This window comes from Mustela putorius, unplaced genomic scaffold (genome assembly GCF_011764305.1).
Source record: "Mustela putorius furo isolate JIRA1106 unplaced genomic scaffold, ASM1176430v1.1 tig00537227_pilon_pilon_pilon, whole genome shotgun sequence".
Lineage (NCBI taxonomy): Eukaryota > Metazoa > Chordata > Mammalia > Carnivora > Mustelidae > Mustela > Mustela putorius.
In genome coordinates, this window is record NW_025422368.1 from 5,945,877 (window position 1) to 5,964,359 (window position 18,483).

An 18,483-nucleotide genomic window follows, 5' to 3' on the forward strand; every position below is an offset into this window, starting at 1 on the left:
CGTCAGACACTGGGAGAACTTCCAAACCCGGTGCGTGTAGGTCCTTGCGAGCGGGGAAGGAGTAGGACCCAGCCTCCGGGCGGCAGCACCATCTCCAGTCCCGGGGAACTGGTCTCCGCGCTGTCGGTGGCCGCAGGGACCCCCTCCCGTGAGGGGGTGGGGGGGGGCGGGGGCCCGGGCGGGGCGGAGTGGAGCGGGGCCGGGGCGGCAGTCTGTAGCTTGTCTTTGCGCTGCCTCGGTTCCCCCAGGCTCGCTCTGCCAGCGCCGCTCCTCCTCCCTCCCACGATTTGCCAGCGAGCGCGGCTACCGCCCGCGCCCACAGGAGCCGCCGGGGCCAAAACAGCAATTTGTTCACCGAGTGAAGCGGGAGGCCCAGCACCTCCACCACTCTAAGAGACATATCCACAGCCGCGGGCGTCGGAAAGAAAGGAGTGTCGCCTGCCCCACCCACCCCTCCATCAGCAACAAGGTCCAAAGCCCCAGACACCTGTATTTAAATGAGCTGGTGCTTTGGGAGAAAAGGGAGGAAGGGCCCTTCTCCGCCAAGTCCTCTGAATCCTGGAATCTCGCTCCCAGAACGAATGACCCCAAGGAACCTGCAGATCATGCTCCCCACGCCCACCTCCACAAGCAAAGTCAGCCCTCCCCCAAGCCCACGAACGTGCCCTCCACTCTACTCAAACATTCTGCTAGGACAGGGTGCAGTTCAGCAGTCAGCATCCTTGGAGACAAGACTGTGGTTGAAACCCTGCACTTGGTCTGACAATAGTCCAGCCACTTGCTGTCTGTGTGATTTTCCTTCTGGGACCCCATCTTCTCCTTCGTGAAATGGGGATGATAATACATGCTAACTACCCCAGAGGCTTGTCAGGAAGATTACATGAGCAAAGGAGTTAGAACAACGTGTGGCATTTGCATCATGTAAATGTTTGCCATCTGACTTTGAAATTCATAGGGTTCCTGGGGAACAAGCAAGGTAGATACTATTTACACTTCATTCACAAATGAAGAAACAGAGGCAGAGGCAGAGAGAGAGAGAGAGAGAGAGAATGGGCAAGGGGGAGGGACTTGCTCAAGGTAATCAGGTTGGTAATTGGCAGAACCAGGGTTCCAAGCCTGACAGCCCGGTCCAGAGTCGCCCCTCCCCACTTCCTCACCCTTGGCCCAACCCCTACCCCAGCCATCTCCCAGCAGGGGCCCAGAAAGCAACTCAGACTAGCTGTGTGGACACTCACAAGGACTGGTTACCCAGGACTGTGTAAGCAGATCCTGGTGACCCTCCTGTCACCCATTTAAGCCCCAAGTGTTCAGATTTTCAGGCTTCCAGCTCATCAGCCTAGGCTGATTTGGCTTATTAAAGACACTGATTTAGATATTAAGACAAACCAAAGCAGATATCTCGGGTCAGGGTGAGCAGGGGGTAGATGGAATGCAGGGTGCTACAAAGAATTATAGGTTACGTTTCCGGAGCATTAACTTTGTGCCAAGCAGGAGGAGTGGGGTTGGGGACACTGCCCAAGTCCCTCAGTCTGATTTATGGCACCCTTTCAGCCCAGAAGCAAGTAAGTGTTCAGGCATAGGGTCTCCTGCTCTCTTCCCTCTTCCACCTTACCTAGTCTCTCAGGTCTTCCTGCCAGACTTGGCCTATAGGCCCCCTTGGCTAACAGTAAGAGATTCCTTGCCTCCTCCTTCCATGCCTCCCCTCCCCCACCATACAATTATGTGGGGGTGGGGACAGATGGGGTGGGGGAGGAGCTGAGAAGGAGGTCAGGGAGCACAGTAAGCCCCTTTCCTCTTCCATCCCTCCAACTCTTAAGTCATTGGGTCATGGTGGGGAGTCACAGGGAGGGGAAGGTCGAGGGAGCCCTGTTCAGAGACAGCTCAAAGCCATTATCAAGAAGAAGAAACTCAGGAGGCTGCATTTTGGAGCTGCCGTGGGAGGCCCGTGGGAGTATTATCTACAAAAGGAACTAGGAGAGAGAGAAGGGAAGAGCAAAGCAAGGGAAAAACCGCTCAAGACACAAAAGATGGAAGAAGCACCCCACCCCCCAAAGCGTAGGCGGAGTCAGTCACTGTGTGCAGGGGGTAAGAGCAGGTGGCTGTCGAGGAACAGAGCCCAGGGGCCCTCCCGTCTCCTCCCCTCTTCCCACTCTCTCCCTCCTTCCTGTAGGTCCCCAGGTCTGTTTCCAGCCCCGCTCTCTCAGCCTGTGGCCAGGCTCTGCTTCCAAGCCTGTGCTGAGTGGTGGGAAAATCTCAGGTTTCCAAGTCAGGGGAGTCTGGATTTGAATTGTAGCTCTGCCACTGATGACCTTGGTGGGGTTGGGGGGAAGGAGTGAGGTGGGTGTGAATCTCCAAGAGCATCAGTTCCTTCATTTGTGAATTCATCTTTCTTCAAAGGACTGTTGAGATGAGCTTAGTAGGTGGTTGGGATTGTTATCAAAGTCCCCGTAAGTGCTTGTCCTCGCCATGGGGGCTGGGAACACAGAAATGAGCTGAGGAGCAAGCCTCCCAGAAGGCTCCCCAACTCCACCAAAACAAACATTTGGGGAAAATTTTTGAGGCCTCCAGTACTTGGCCACTCCTTGGCTATCTCATTCTAAGTGATTCCTTTTCTGTTTGTGGAGGATCCCAACTAGTGTGAGTAAATCATAATACATTTTCAAAGGAGGGAATCCTGGAAGATGGATGGTTTTATGTACAGATGTGGAAAATGCTGTGTATTATATGGCTAGTAAGTGGAGGAACCAGGCCTGAATTGAGATTTGACTAGGCTGACAGTTTGTGACACGCCATCGTGCTGGAGTGCTTTCTCCTACCCTTTGGTTAACAGCCTATTCAAAGGGGACAGCACGGCCCTTTTGATGAGTATGCAGATAGTGACCGGTCCTGAGTGCCCAGCAACCCAGCCCCCAAACTATGGGGAGCTACTATAGGGGACTGCTGGCTCCCCAGCCCCATGGGGAGGGGACTCTACCGGGGTCCGGCCTGCCCGCAAGGGAGTGAGTCTGAGCGATTTCAATGTCAATCTGCGTGTTCTAGCAACACCAGAAAATGGATTTGTTTGAAAGTAAGGTATAGAGAAAGCCTAACTGGGTTAAGTTGAAGAGAGACATAAAAAGGAGACCTGACTTTTTCCTTGAGGAATCAGAGTGGGTGGTATTTGTTCCTGCTGTTTTGACGGCAGTGAAGGGGCGGGCGGGCTGGGGAACAGTTGTGCTGGTGGTAGTGATGGTGGGTGGGTTTCCTTACCCAGGAACATCTGTCATATAGCGTCTCCCCCTGGGTGAGGAGCAGGGCAGGTAACAAAGCAGCCTCGGCACCTGGACTGTTCCCCCGCTTTCCCCTGGGTACGCTGCTGTGCAACTGTTCACCCAGGCCAGCCCCATCAGCCTCTGGCCTGCCCCCTGCCCACACCCCCCGCCCCCACCAAGAGCTCAGAAATGGGGGGTGGCAGTGGGCTTCTCAGACAGTGTGTCAGACAGACAAGAGAGGTCCAGAGCGCACTGTGCTGGGGGGATAGGCATGCTGGAGAAAAACTACAGAAGGGACAGGATAATGAAGTCATTCTTTTTTTAACCTTTTTTAACAGGTCGGTCTGGCTGGAGATAGGGGAAGTCTTTCAGACACTTTTGAACAGGGCAAGAGAGAGAGAAGCAAAGAAGTTCTGGTGAGTAAATGTTCAGTTTGTTACTGGTTAGCTCAGACACCAGGGTCTGAGTTAGCAGCTCCTGGTTAGCTATCCACCCCTACCCCGTCTGGGAAATAGTTACCATTGGGTCCACTTACAGTTCAGGAAGAGGCTCACAGATGGGACGTAATTTGCCCAAGGCTAGTCGGTCACAGAGCTAGCAGGCTGGGAAACCAGAATTAAAATCCAAGTAGGTGTCTCCAAAGTCCTGGGTCTTCCCACTCTGCTGCATAGCCACCAGACACGGCTTCCAAGAGTTTAAAGAGCTAAGAGCTCTGTTTCCCTCCACCTGCAAAGTGGCTGAGGAAAGAGCTGGAACGATTTATCTTTGCCTCAAAACTCAACATGGTGGCCAGCACACAGTAGGTGTCTGTGTTTGAAGGAATGTGCTCCCGTGGCTACCAGAAGTGGAGTTTGACCGACGGAACGGTTCTGGCTATGAGGATTTGCTCTGATACTCTGAACTGGCCGAAACAGTGACAAAACAGCTTCTTGGTGGGTGACCTCCGATTATGTGATCTGAACAACTGTTTCTTCCATGAAGTGTGCTACTTTGTGGATCTAATCCCCACCAGGTGGGACAAGAAGGTGGGTTGAACCGTATGCATCAGGCAAACCAGATCCTCATTTTGTTAGGTGAGGTGGCAGAATTTCCAGGGGGCAACATAACATTACTTCGCTGATCTCCAAAAGTACAGGTTCATTCCCGGACTGGAGAGGATGACTGCTGGCTGGCTTTTCCAGGTCACGCCCAATCCAAAAGAGCTTGTTTTGCTTTTCCTCATACATGCTTTGAACGCTCATGAGTGTACCCTGGCTGGGGATTCTGAAATAGGAAGTCACTGTATCTATAAGCCACTGAACAAAGGCCTGAGCATTCCTTGGTGTAGTCCTATTGTAAGCGCATGTCCCAGCCCTCAGCGTGGTATGTCCTCTGCTGTCCTCACACCAGATTGGGGGGGGGGGTTCTTTCATGTAATGCTACCACCTCCTAGCATTTTATTCATTGTGTCAGTTCCCCCAACTAGGGTATCAGCCCCTTGAAGGTCTGTAGTTCACTTACCTTCACCTCTCTTAGCTTCTAGCTTAGCAACTGTACAAAGCACCCCCAAAGGTTGTTGATGAGAGTGTGAATCCATGTATCTTTAAGAGGGCTTTTTCTTGCTTTTTTTTTTTTTTAAAGATTTAAAAAAATTTATTTGACAGAGAGAGACACAGCGGAGAGGGAACACAAGCAGGGGGAGTGGGAGAGGGAGAAGGAGGCTTCCTGTGGAGCGGGGAGTCCGATGTGGGCTCGATCCCAGGACCCAGAGATCATGACTCGAGCAGAAGGCAGATGCTTAACTGACTGAGCCACTCAGGCGCCCCTAAGAGGGCTTTTTAAATCACTATATGGCCCAGCAATTCCATCCTAGGAATCTGCCCTGCAGATACACGCTCACAAGTAAAAATTATATATGTATTACAAGATGTTCATTTCAGCAATACTTACAACAAAAAACTGAAAACCATCATTAGCATTAGGAACTGGTTGATTATGTTCAGTTTATATAGTGTGATATTATGCAGCCATAGAAAGAACAAGGTATACTTAGGCATACTGACATGGAAAGAGATCTAAGTTGTATACTTTTTTTTTTTTTAAAGATTTACTTACTTATTTGAGGGAGAGAGAGAGAGAGAGTGGGGGGAGGTGCCGAGGGAGAGAATGCCCAAGCAGACTACCCGCTGAGGAGCCCAAATCAGGCCTGATCCCACAACCCATGAGATCATGACCTGACCTTCACTGAAACCGAGTCAGAGGAGGCCCAACCAACTTAGCCATGCAGGCCCCACAACCCTGAGATTGAGTCACACACTCTACTGACTGAGCTAGCTCGGCACTCTCTTCAAAGTGGTTTTGACAAACATGTGGCCTCCCATTTGCCTAGGAGGTTAAATACAGTCTCCGGGATACAGGGATAGACCTCATAATCCTTCAAGGTCACTTCAGTCTCTGGATTTTCTATCAAGTATAGGGGAGCAGTTAATCAGAAAAGGAGGGCTTCTCCCTGACCCCCAGCAGGCTGGTGGTGGTGTTGGACAAATGCCCCGAAATGAGGTGATGAGCCCTTTAGAAAATGGCTTCCCAATATTCCTTGACTACTGTTTTCTTTACTGAAAGACACACACACACACACACACACGCTCGCTCCCTCTCTCTTTCTCCCTCTCTCAATCTGTTCATCCAACCTGAACCCCGGCAGCCAAGCTGCAGCCGAAGAGCCAAGGGAAGCCCCAAGGCGGCTAAGTTCTGCACCACTGCCGCTCATGGTCCGGCCTGCAGACTCTGGAGGAGAAAGCTCTGCTGTCATTCGATCACAGATGCTGGGGGTGGTGTAGGGTGGAGGGGCCTGGCCCCTGAGCCACCTGCTACACGCAGGTGCTCAATTACACTGTCACATTCACCATGCCTGTCAAGGGACAGGGAGCGGAGGGGAGGGCTTGCCCGGGAGAGCTGCTGGCAGCTGTGGTTTTTCTCAACTGGTGAGCTCCCTTTGGAAAGTCACCGTTCCCTGTACTATGAATCTGCTCCCACAAGGAACAGCTGCATTTGCTCATGCTGGCCTTCCTGTTTTCACCGGGTGCCGCTTGGCCGACAGATGACTTAGGAATCAGCTACCCTCATTTAAGCCCCGAACAAGCTGCCCGACTGATTCCCACCCCATGAGGCCCAAACAAAACCGGATAATGAAATGAAGGCATTTGTTGCCTTGAAACAAAGGTGGAAACATTCACGCAGTTGTTTTTATTTATTCAACTATAAAGACCGCGGCAATTTTTTGATGGGTAACACCTTAGATCAACACTAATTATATTGCTATAAATGTGGTTGAGGATCAGAAGAGGATTCGGGGGAAAAAAGGGAGAACAGTAACAACAAAAGTCTTCAAACACTGAAACAAAGAAATACTTTTTTTCCCCTTTAATTAAACGCTACTCTCCTGTAGGCTTCCCTAGACTGCTCTGCAGTCTAAAAAGAGAGGAAAACAAGACTCTGGGCATTCTGAAGTGACCACAGGTTAAGCTACGATGCCAAGCAGGAGACTGAAACCCTGATCTGGGGGTCTATCTCAGGCACGCTCTGGGAGCACAGGCAGATTCTCATGTTTTCTAGTGTTCCTTCCTTTTTGCCAATTCAATATCCCCTTCTCTGGCTAATTCAGTGCTGGACACAATCCCCTCCCTGCCTTTCCTGGTTATACTGTCGTGTAGAGGGCACCTGATAGCAATGTGCAGCTTCTGCTGAGCCTGGAGAAGCAGCCGGACTAGCTCTGACCCACCTCCTCCTCCTCCTCCTGAGAGCCTGAATGGGAGGGTGGTGCTGAGGAAGGCCTCCTGGGCAATTGAAAGGTCTGGTGCACCAGGAAGGGCACTGCTGACCCTGGGGAAACCTGGGCATCAGTGGCCTGTGAGTCCCGGTGGAAATGACCAATCAGAATCAATCCATATCATTGGGAAAGGTCAAGGGGGAAAAAACAGCTTCCCCTTCAAAAACAGTAAAGGGGAAATGAGGAGAGAAGAAACCAAAAATATTTAGAATGGCATAAAAAGTGATATGCATAAACTTCTTTTTGTTATTACATCTAACTATAAGTTTCCTCCTAATAAGTCCAGTTACCAAGTTGAATTGTGTGGAATAGAGGAGAGAGGCCAAGCAGAACTGCCCTCAAGAGTTCACAGCCCCAAGCTGAGAGGTCCTAGGTTTGCGCTGGGGGAGCCCCTTCTTGAATGAGGGCTTGGGTGGGCTGGGCTCCATGCTGGCTCCAGTTCCATTGGTCCCTGCAGAGGGGGCCTGGCTCCGTTCGCTAACGTTTCCTGATGCCTGGGATGTAGCACTCTGGTACCTGGAACCAGATGAATACCAGGAACTATTTCTGTAACGACCCACACTGTCATGTCGCCCTTGGTTCATGGCATCATTGGACTTTTGGCCTTGTGGCCTGTAGCCTTGTCCTCCTCGTCTGTTCCCCGGCAATACCTGAGGATAAAAGAATACAATGTTTAAAGCACCGTGGCATTATGGCACCCTGTTCCAGTTCAGCTTACAGGAATATTCTGAAAGCCTAAATTGTGGTATCCCACGCTCGGGACTCCGTTATCTCTCAAGACTCCCAGAATTGTGTCAGCCGATCCGACCTAGTGCCTACCCCAGAATTAAGAAGTCCTTCGCTACTTCTGTCCCACCTTCCACCCCTAGGCTCTCCACTGGAGAGGAGTTCACTTTTCTTTAGCTAGGCACAAGAAGAAAGCTAAGAAGGAGGAAAGAACATTCTCTGGGCTGTTCCAACCCTCAATTGGGCAAGCATCTTATCACATGACTGAACTCTGTGGATCACAAGCCATTTGTAAAGATAACGAACATCTGGAAAAATAAAATAAACATCACTGTAATCTGCTTTGCTATGTATCATCAGCCATAGATTAAATCCCGCCGCTGTGACATTCAGGCCATCTTTCACGTTACAACCCAGAAGGCTTGCAGCATGGGGTTTTATTTTTGTCCTCCTCTTCCAACATAATCCCAGTTCTGCACAGCACTGTCTTGGATGGCTCTGGTGTACATTCTTCAAACCAGGAAAAGACACTACGGATCACGCTTCAGCTTCCTGGTGCTGGGCCCCCATGCCACCAGGTTCATGCCATCTCCCCAAGCTACTCCACACGGGGGCTTCTAGAAAGCTGCAACAGGCGCCCTCCGCTGAGCCTGCCACTATGCCGTGCCTCCACCTCGAGATGGGGGCATGGGTCCCAGTGACTAATTACCAGGCAATCCTACCTACAAAAGCTAGGACGGCCGCCAACTTCCGAAAGTCAGCTGTCTTGGCAACAGGAGATCTAAGCTAGCTGGTGGTTTGGAACAGACGTACCAAATGCTTTCTCTGGAACTAAATGGGGCTGGAGGGATTCAAAATAGGTGTGGAATGGGCATCAAGAGAGGAAGGTAATGGACTGAGCTATCAGCATTCGAACGGCGGCAATCCGGTAATGTTGAATGAGGGCTTGGGTGGGCTGGGCTCTGCGGGGCTGCTGGGTTACCTCTCTATGAGGCTGGTAGGGCCGGCCGCTGGAGCTGACGGGGGCTGCGGGAGTCTCTCCTGGTGCCGAGTTTTTCTTGTTAGCGCTTGTAAGGCTGGAAGCAGAGGCACAGGTGGAAGAGGAAGCAGCAGAGGCATCACACGGGCCACTCAAGGACACGGATGTCACTGAGCTACACCGGGATCTGGTTGAATAGCTGTTCTTTGGGTGGGACACTGAATGAAAACACGAGAAGTATGTCGTCATATGACGGAAGAGCATGATGGGTAAGGTTTTCCCTATTTCACAATAAGCAACTTAAGATAAAGAACTGTCTACCTGAGCAGTTGTAAAGGTAAGCTTATAAAATCGGTAACAGGAAGCAAAATGTCCCTTCTGCTCTCTTCTTCCACTCCTTCCATATCCCCATTGCTTTGGGTTGTTTTTTTTTTTTTCAAGTTTTTATTTAAATTCCAGTTAGTGAATACCCACTGCTTTGTAAAGGAACTCGCAGAGACAAGAGAACAGTGTAAAAGCAGAGTAATCGTTCCCCTACCAACTAATGACTTCTCAGCGTTTCCTACAAAATTCCTGGCTACGGCTCCAGCAGCTGACTAAGCCTAGGAACAATAGTATGGGCCATATGTTCAGTTTCCTATGCAGGAACATTCTCAAGTACTGACTTCACAAAGAAAGAAAAAAGGTAAATAGAAAGCTAAATCCTTTTTTAAAAAAATTTTGTATGATGCAAGATATAATCAAGATTAGTTAAACATGAACAGAACTAGTCTTTATAACAAAAATGTATCATCCCAAGGTTCTTTCTACAAAAATAACCCCAAATTCAAAATACCAATGTATCTGAGATATATGAACATTTTCACTTCAAATTCTGTCAGAATTCAATGACTTAAATCTACCTCTTACATTTTTTTGTCTTGGTTTTTAGCCCAGATTGATGCTTAGTTCACAATCACGGCTCTAGGTTCAACCCTTCACTTTATTCTGACGCAGAAAGAACAAAGCAGCTGAGTTCAGTGTTTGACTGATGTGTCCCTATAAGCTCTCAAGTTAGGGGAGGGCACCCCATCCCCTTACAGCCATTATTTAAGCACCTATTATCTCCATTTGGGAGAGGAGTGAAATGATGCCTTAGAGGTTAATGTAAAGGCAATGATTCAAATTTGGTCTGACTCCAGAGCCCGAAAACACTGCAAATTTAGGGAGCTGGAAAACACCCATCTTCTGAGTCAAAGACTCTGCATCTGGTGATTTCAGAATTACTTTTCCCAAAAACAAGCAAACAAAAACACAAGAGGCACTAAAGACGAATCAGTGGAGAAGCCACAACTTCAGTCTCCATTGCCAGCGCCCAGAATCCCGCACCCTCTTACCTTGTCCAAATGACTCAATGTCCTTCTTTAGGGTCTCTACATCACAGGTGAACCGGGCTACTCGTCCCAGATCCTCATCGTATTTGCGCTCACTGACAAAGTGCTGGAGAAAGGACAAAGGAAAGCCTCCAGGTGAGACAAGCGGAAACCGCAGCTTGCCATATAGAGATGAAACAGAATTATTTCCCGCTGCCTTCTTTTTACTGCTTCAAATTTTTGCAAAATGGCCATCATGTTACCTATGCTGGGTGACTGATGAAATCCAGTCACTTTCTTAAGGTCCAAAGAGAAATCTATTCTTTATGAAATGCTCTGTGATGGCCAAAGCCCATTAGATATAATCAAGAGAAATAAATTGTAAAGCTAGAAGAAAAAGTTCATAGTGGAGAGGGCCATCTTTCCACTGCTGGCTACTCTCCACACTGTTCCATTTTATACAGAAGTGGAGACAGCAGATATACTCCTAAGTTACAACAGGGATCCCGTGTAAATAGATGGCTTGGTATTCTGTAATAGGAACTTCCTTAGGAAACCCACTTCAGCCCTTTATGAAGTAGAATTTGTTATAGTCCTCAAAATGGGGACAACTTCCTGAGACAGAAAATCACTCATGTAAAAAGACAACCCTGCAAATGAGAAGGGTTTGTGCTGCAAGTAATTTAATCCTTTAAAGCAGCTGAAGCTGAGAAGTAACCAAGCCCTTGGATCAAAACTAACCAGAGACTGTGCGACTAGAAACATGTCAGGAGTAAAGTGCTTCCAGGGTTACCCTTCAGTAAATAATCTCCAAAGTAGCCTGGGATCTTCCCCGCTCCCCCAGATGAAAAGAAAGCCAAAAAGACAAGTTAAGGGCCTAGATATAATTTACAAGAACTGAACTCCTCAGAGCAGCCCTCTATCAGGTGGTCTAATTCAATTTTGGATAGTCAAGGGCTCCAACCAAATGCATCAGAATCCTTGCGATGGATCTAGAAGCAATAGATGGGAAAGAAGACATCAAAATTCCCTCTGAGCCTTGAAGTCCTCAGGCTTCAGAGGACACTGTGGCTTAGAAAAAAACCATGAACCTCTGACATAAAGCCTTCAGACATGTAATATCAGTCGGAGAGTAATTTCTGAAACAAATTCTAGGGTTTGTTGAGCCAGAGACATAACAGGAATGACGGAAATAAAATGATCTGGAAATAAGACATTTAAATTGCACAGCACCCACTTCGGTACACTGAAAACGTGGAGTGAAACAGATCCTTAGTCAGCCTGCAGAAATATTTCTAGCAGCTTTTTAACCACGTGGGAAGGAGAACAGATGAAGCCTGTGAGAGCCAGAACTCTCATCTAATTCCAAAGGGGTTTCCGGCTTCTCTCAGATAGTTGAATGAGACTGACTGGCATCAATGTGAAGATGACTTTTTATAATTTTTAGTAATATAGTTCTAGTTAATCAGAAACGGTAATTTCATCTGGGCATCGTTTTGTTATTTTACCCCAATAGAGTCTAAGGGGGAAGGAGTGAAAGACTGGGTCAGGGTGGTGACAAGGACACCTGGAAGGACTTAGAGGATCTTCCACCTGTTATTACTTTACAAAGAAGTGAAACAGCCTCTGCAGCAAGTCCTCCTTGTAAAGATGGCAGGAAATCTCATGGGTTCCGAGCAGAGGTGAAGGGCTCAGGAGGAGGGATAGCCAATTCCCCTTGTTCCCACAGCTCACAGGTTATGAGCAATCATTTAGAATGCCAGTGTCTACGACTCCCCACGAACACCTCAACCTCTTGCAGGTTTCTACCCTTTGTCTCAGAAACACTGTTCTTTGTATAAGAATTTAAAATGTATGATTGCTGAACCTAGGTCATTGTTCTAAACAGATTACAATAAAAGCAACATCTCAAACTGCTCACTTTGCTCTTATAAAATCAGAATTAACCAACCATTTAAATATTTATTGAATACCTACTATGTGCCAACGCACTATGCTAGGCACTAGAGACGCGCCAGTTCCTGCCATTGTAAAGTTTGCCATTTGGCTGCGGAGACAGATCAGTCAAATGAACACTAAATGGTAACTACGCTAGGATGACACAAAAGAGGGGATATGACAGGGAAGTCAGGAAGCATGGGTGGGTCATGAGTTATCTGTGTGCTGGGAGTGGGTAGGGTGTGTGTCTTGTACAGGTCAAAAAGCACATGCAGTAGTCCTCTAGCAGGAGGAAACAGAGTATGTTTGTGGGAAGGAGAAGCTAAGATGGCCAGAGTATAGAGAACAAGGCGGGGTATGGTGTGAAATGAGATGGTGCAGAGCCAGACCCTGCAGAGCCCAATGGCCATGTTAAGGATTACAGTCTCTATCCTAAAAGCAATGGAAGGTTTGAAGCAGGTTACTAAGGTGCAGGAGGGCTGGGAAAGGTGGGGGGCAGTGGCAAAGTGAAGGGTGAATCAGTTAAGAGGCCATGACAGAAGTCCAAATGAGAGATAACAGTGGCTTGACCATGAAGGTGGTGGTGGAGATGAGGAGAAAAGGTCAGAGCTGAGATTTAGTAGGAGGTCAAACGGACAGTGTCTGTTGATAGATTTAATGTGGGAAAGGAGAAATATCCTAAGGTTTTCAGCTTGGACATCTAGATAGATGACAGAACCGCTTGCAGAGAAAGGGAACATGGAAGAGGGCCAGGTTTGAGAAGGGAAGATCTTGAGTTCAATAGATTAGATATGGCCATGAATTATGGAGATCTGCTGCTTCAGTCCCTGAGGGTAAGAAGAAAGGCAGAAAAGAGAAGGAAGTTTTACCTTGATATCAGCTCTGAGCTCAACCAATTGCTCCTCTGACATTCGAACAGCCACATCAGTCATCTTCTTTAGAAGTTCGGCTTTCTTTTGTCGGCTGAGCAAAATTTCCACTGTGGAGAAGAAGAGAGTAGGACTCTTATGTTCTGCTAAATAGGATAAAGAAGAATTGGAAATATGGGCCTTGCAGTATGTATTTGGACAGCCAAAGGCTTAGCTGCCCACCCATCCAGAAAATGAAAATACCAAAGGTCCAGTTCCCACCTTCTTGAGAGACTCTGAAGGCAGTTAAATGGTAAACACTTTTTATGAATCATAAAGACTCATAAATCATTTATCATTTCTCTTTCTCTTCTTCCCAGTTGAAAAAATATTCTTTTTATCAAGAAACGTATGAATTAAAACAGAAATATGTACCCAGAGTAAAAAATTTCACTAGAATAAATGGGTGCAAGATGAAAAGTAAAAAGGTCCTTCCTATTTCTGACTTTGTAGTTCCCTCCCCAATAGAAAGCAGTGTTAACAATCTCTTGGCATCTTTCCAAAGGTATTCTGTGCACACACAGCAAATCTCTCTCCCTTTCTCCCCTCTTCACGAATGGGAGTACACATACACATGACCCTCTCCTCTACCTTAGCTATTTTTACCTAACGTATCGCAAAGTTCATTAGCTATTAATACACTGGATCTCCATCCCTGGTTACCAGCCACACTGCAGTCTCCTCTGTGGCTACCCTATCATTATTGTTTTTTAAAGATTTTATTTATATATTTGACAGAGATCACAAGTAGGCAAAAAGAGGAGGAAGCAGGCTCCCTGCTGAGCAGAGAGCCCAATGTGGGCTCTCTGGGATCCCAATGTGGGACCCTGGGATCACTACCTGAGCCGAAGGCAGAGGCTTTAACCCACTGAGCCACTCAGGCGCCCCTACACTATCATTATTCACCAAGTCCCCTGATGGTGGATATTTGGATTGTCTACAGCCTTTTAAGAAGTATATTCTTCGGCATGATCCCAGATATAGAACTCAGATATGGCCATGGAAGATGAGAGACAATATGGGTGAAAATCTCTCAGAATAGAGAACCAGGGGCTACAGAGGACATGAGCCAAAGAAATCCTCCAAGGAAGCAGAACTAGGTGCTGCCATATGAACCAAGGAACTTTCCCTGTTAGAAGGGCAGGCGCTCTACTATTCCTGCCTGGTAAGATTAGATCACTGCTTTATCAGGTGGGAATGTTCTACTATAATTATCCTCTTTTTTCTCTATCTGTAGAACATTGGAGGAGGGGGCATTTAACTTCTAACTTATGGGACCCCAGACCACAGCATGCCATATCCAGACCAGCTGAAAGTCCAGCAGTTCTGGACTTTCAACTGAATATATGAACTAGATGAATCTTTGGATGTGTTGCCATTGAGGATGAAGGGAGGGTGTTCCAATTTTTTAAAAAGAAGGATGTCAGGCTGCTGAGGGGTGGACTGTAGCAAAGACTGTTAGCCACTGCACTCTCCTCTTCTTCCTACAGGAAGTCCGGTGTTTGGGGTACCTATCTGCTTAAGTAAAAATCTACCTTTCTTGGCTTTGCTACAGGTAAGATAGTCATGTTATCCCATGACTCGGTTATGCTATCACACGGTTTGGTCACTGAGCTCTAAGCGGAAGTCACAGGAGGGGTTTATAGGACAGCTCTTTGAAGGAGTCTTAGCCAGCAGGTAACATTTGGCCTCTCCTCAGCTAGAGCCTTAGGAGGTATCTCGAAAGATGGTTGGGTACAAAGACAAAGAAGCCTGGGTCCCTTGTGTCATTTTGAAAATGTCCTGCCAACCCTGATCCCTTACCTCCGGACCTTTCATTTCATGAAAGAAAAATAAACTCACATTTATTTAGGCCACTCTGTTGCGTGCTGTCAAACTCAGTTCCTAACTGTTAAACATAGAATCCTGCAACCTACTTAGAAATTAGTCAGATTTGTGTTAGAAAGTAAACAGAATTTTCCAAGAGCTACACAAGGTATTCCAGAGAGCTAAATGTCTTTTTTTTTTTTTTAAAGATTTTATTTATTTATTTGACAGAGAGAGATCACAGTAGACAGAGAGGCAGGCAGAGAGAGAGGGAAGCAGGCTCCCTGCCAGGCACCCCAGAGAGCTGAATGTCTTGAGCAATTTTACTGAGCCTAACTGCCGCTGTATGCCACCCACGGGGCGCCCCTATCCATGGCAGGTGAACCAAGAACATACTTTCCCAGGAAGTGAGGAATGTGCCTATAAGAGTTTCTTGACACCAAGGCCCAACAGTTACAAATGATCTACTTGATCTGGCTTCCAAGATAAAACCTCTCTGCCAGATTCACTTGCTTCTCAGGTCCCGGCACTCTAGGATTCGAAGACAAAAGCACAGATCTCAACATGAAGGAAATGTGTCAAGTCAAGATCTCCACATATATCAGAGGACCCAGCTACATAACTCAGGACCAGTCAGTTTTTCCAAAGGACTAGTTTCTTTATTTACTAAATGAAAACAAAAATAGGAAAACCTAATTACCTCATAAGGTTAATGTGAAGATCATAGATGAATGAGAGAAAATCTCTAAACTGTGAAGTACTGTGAACATGCAAATTAATAAAACTATTATGTGTAAAAAAGAAAATGAAGCACCTCCTTGATAGTATCAGTAAATAATTACATTTAGTGACACTGAGAACCAGGGTTTTCAGCATGAGAGAAAGGAGATATAAATGTACAACCAATGAAATTAAGTAAAACTCTGTAGCTCTTTTTTTTTTTTTTTTAAGATTTTATTTATTTATTTGACAGAGAGAAATCACAAGTAGATGGAGAGGCAGGCAGAGAGAGAGAGGGAAGCAGGCTCCCTGCCGAGCAGAGAGCCCGATGCGGGACTCGATCCCAGGACCCTGAGATCATGACCCGAGCCGAAGGCAGCGGCTCAACCCACTGAGCCACCCAGGCGCCCCAACTCTGTAGCTCTTAATTTGATAAGATTGGTCAAGAATTGATGATAACAGGGGCACCTGTGTGGCTCAATGGGTTGGGTGGCTGCCTTTGGCTCGGGTCATGATCCTGGGGTCCTGGAATCAAGCCCCGCATTGGGCTCCCCTCTTAGTAGGGAGCCTGCTTCTCCCTCTTCCTCTGCTGCTCCCCCTGCTTGTGTTCCCTTTCTTGCTGTGTCTCTTCAAATAAATAAATAAATAAATAAAATCTTTAAAAAAAAAAAGAGAGAGAGAGAGAATTGATGATAATTACTTGAAACTGGATGATGGCAGTTAATTAGCCTATTTGAAATATGTTTGGAATTTTCTATAAAAGTTCTATTTTTAAAAAAAGCACCTTCTCAAAAGTAAGGACTATGTCCTTTTTCTAGTTTTATTTTATCTGAAACTTCATCTTCAAAATAGAACACCTAGGTACATGAATGGACCAAAATGGTGACATTTAGACATTTCAGGATATACCATTCAATTTAAATGAAATCTCACCTTGAAAAACAGTGGAGAGTACCTGTTCAACATTTCAGGTCAAAATGGAACTCAGCTCCATGCCTCCCCTGGCCCATGATCATAAACACAAATGGTTTAATTGTGAGTCATCATCTCAACCTATTTCCATTCTTACCAGTTTGAGAGCAGGTTAAAAGAAACAACCCTGCTAATTACAAATCTAGCATTCAACACATGAAGATAAAACCGGCTGCTGAAAAGCCTGGAATCAATGCCATTGTAGAAGCTGAAATTGACATTCCTTTCTTTCCATACAGCTGTGTATCTTTTACCTAACCTTTCAGAAATGACAAAAAAACCCAGATCACCTGGTTCTTTGCTACAACCCCCCCACAAATTACCCAAGTTAGACTCCACTCTTCCAGAATCTTTTAGTAGGCTTTCAAGGAACCCTAGTCATGGTATCCTACAACCTCCTTCCATTGAATTCCCTGACCTAGTGACCACAGACGCTGAGTGAAGACTGTTCGAAAACTGAGAAAACAAATTTCAGAGATCAGCAACCACACTAACATGTAGGGAACCTAGTGAAGTCACCTCTGATGATGCCAAACATTTTTTGCCAAGTAGAAAAAAACCCCATAATCACTGGAAGCTAAAAACAAAATAAAACAAAGCCCAGGCACCTGCGAGGATACTTTTATTTTCCAAACTGAGGCTGTGGTGGCAGAAACTATGAAGCAGTCCCCCAAACACTGCGCTTTACATTAAAATGCTGACATTCAAAAATATTAAAAAACAGTTTCTTGTAAAGTTGTTTCACCTGAAAGGATTGACATGACAGGGCAGTACAAGTGCTCGAGATAGTTTAAATACATACATAAACTCTTCTAGTGGCAATTAGGTCGAGCTTTTATTAAGAGAGTTGAAAGGCAGATGCCTACTAACTGGTAACAGCTTAAACTACAGATCAGTCTTACTTGCTTCGGCTTTCACTTTGTCCATTTCAGCAAGCAATGCCACTTCTCGATCCATTAAACTAGGAAAAGATGACAAAGGGAAAAAATGTTGGTCAGAAACTCAAACAGAAGCAGCACACTGTTAACAGTGGAGTGAGACCTAAGACTTTGTTCACTAAAAGCATACGACAAAGTAAACCCTGTGTGGACCGCATAAAAATTCTGTCTCACCCTCAGCAAAGAATATTTTAAGGATTCCAATAAACAGACCTAATTTCCTTTTATTTCTATGGATTACAGTAAACCAGGAGGTAAAGGCCAAGAATGGAGAACCAGTAGGTGGCAGTAGCAAGCTACAGAACAATTCCCACTAAATTTGTGCTAGGCAGAAGTCCTTATGGAAGGAAGTTCCGTATTTCCACATTCATGCTCAAATCTTTCTTATTTTGGTCTGTAAAATTGGACAGTTTTGCTTCTAATACATTTTACAAGGAAATACCCCTTAGAGGGCATAGTAAATTTATTCACAATAAGGATCTGCATATTCCAACATTTTACCACCATCAAGTCACTGGCACTTTCGTCTTTTTTTTTTTTTTTAAAGTTTTTATTTAAATTCCAGTGAGTTAACATATAGTGCAATATTTTTTTTAAACTCAATTTTTTAAAAATTTTATTTATTTATTTGACAGAGAGAGTTCACAGGCAGGCAGAGAGATAGACAGAGAGGCAGGCAGACGGGGAGGGGGAAGCAGGCTCCCTGTTGAGCAGAGAGCCCAATGTGGGGCTCGATCCCAGGACCCTGAGATCATGACCTGAGCCAAAGGCAGAGGCTTTAACCCGCTGAGCCACCCAGGTGCCCCCATACGGTGTAATATTAATTGCAGGTGTACAATATAGTGATTCACACTTCCATACATTGGCATGCACTCACCACAAGTACTCTCCTTCATCCCCATCACCCACTGAGCTCCCTCCCCCCCCCACCTCCCCTCTGGTAACCATCAGTTTGTCCTCTAACAGTTAACAGTCTGTCTTTTGGTTTGCCTCTTTCTTGCTCTATGTTTTCCCTCTGCTCAGTTGTTTTGTTTCTGGCGCTTTAGTCGTCAGAAGACAAAGTAATTAAAAGATCATATATAGGG

At 46.3% G+C, this 18,483-nt stretch overlaps 1 protein-coding gene across 1 annotated transcript in view; it reads right to left on the reverse strand.

Moving 5' to 3' along the window:
• Positions 1 to 6,457: 6,457 nt before the first annotated feature.
• Positions 6,458 to 18,483, reverse strand: part of SPATS2 (spermatogenesis associated serine rich 2) — a 143,184-nt gene continuing 131,158 nt past the window's right edge. Inside the window, exons 9-13 of the mRNA XM_004778874.3 lie at positions 17,363 to 17,421; positions 12,924 to 13,033; positions 10,141 to 10,243; positions 8,768 to 8,982; positions 6,458 to 7,709 (exon numbers count right to left, since the gene is read on the reverse strand). Coding sequence (XP_004778931.1) covers positions 7,398 to 7,709; positions 8,768 to 8,982; positions 10,141 to 10,243; positions 12,924 to 13,033; positions 17,363 to 17,421 — 799 coding nt within the window. The 3' untranslated portion in view covers positions 6,458 to 7,397. The remainder of the gene's footprint in view (positions 7,710 to 8,767; positions 8,983 to 10,140; positions 10,244 to 12,923; positions 13,034 to 17,362; positions 17,422 to 18,483) is intronic.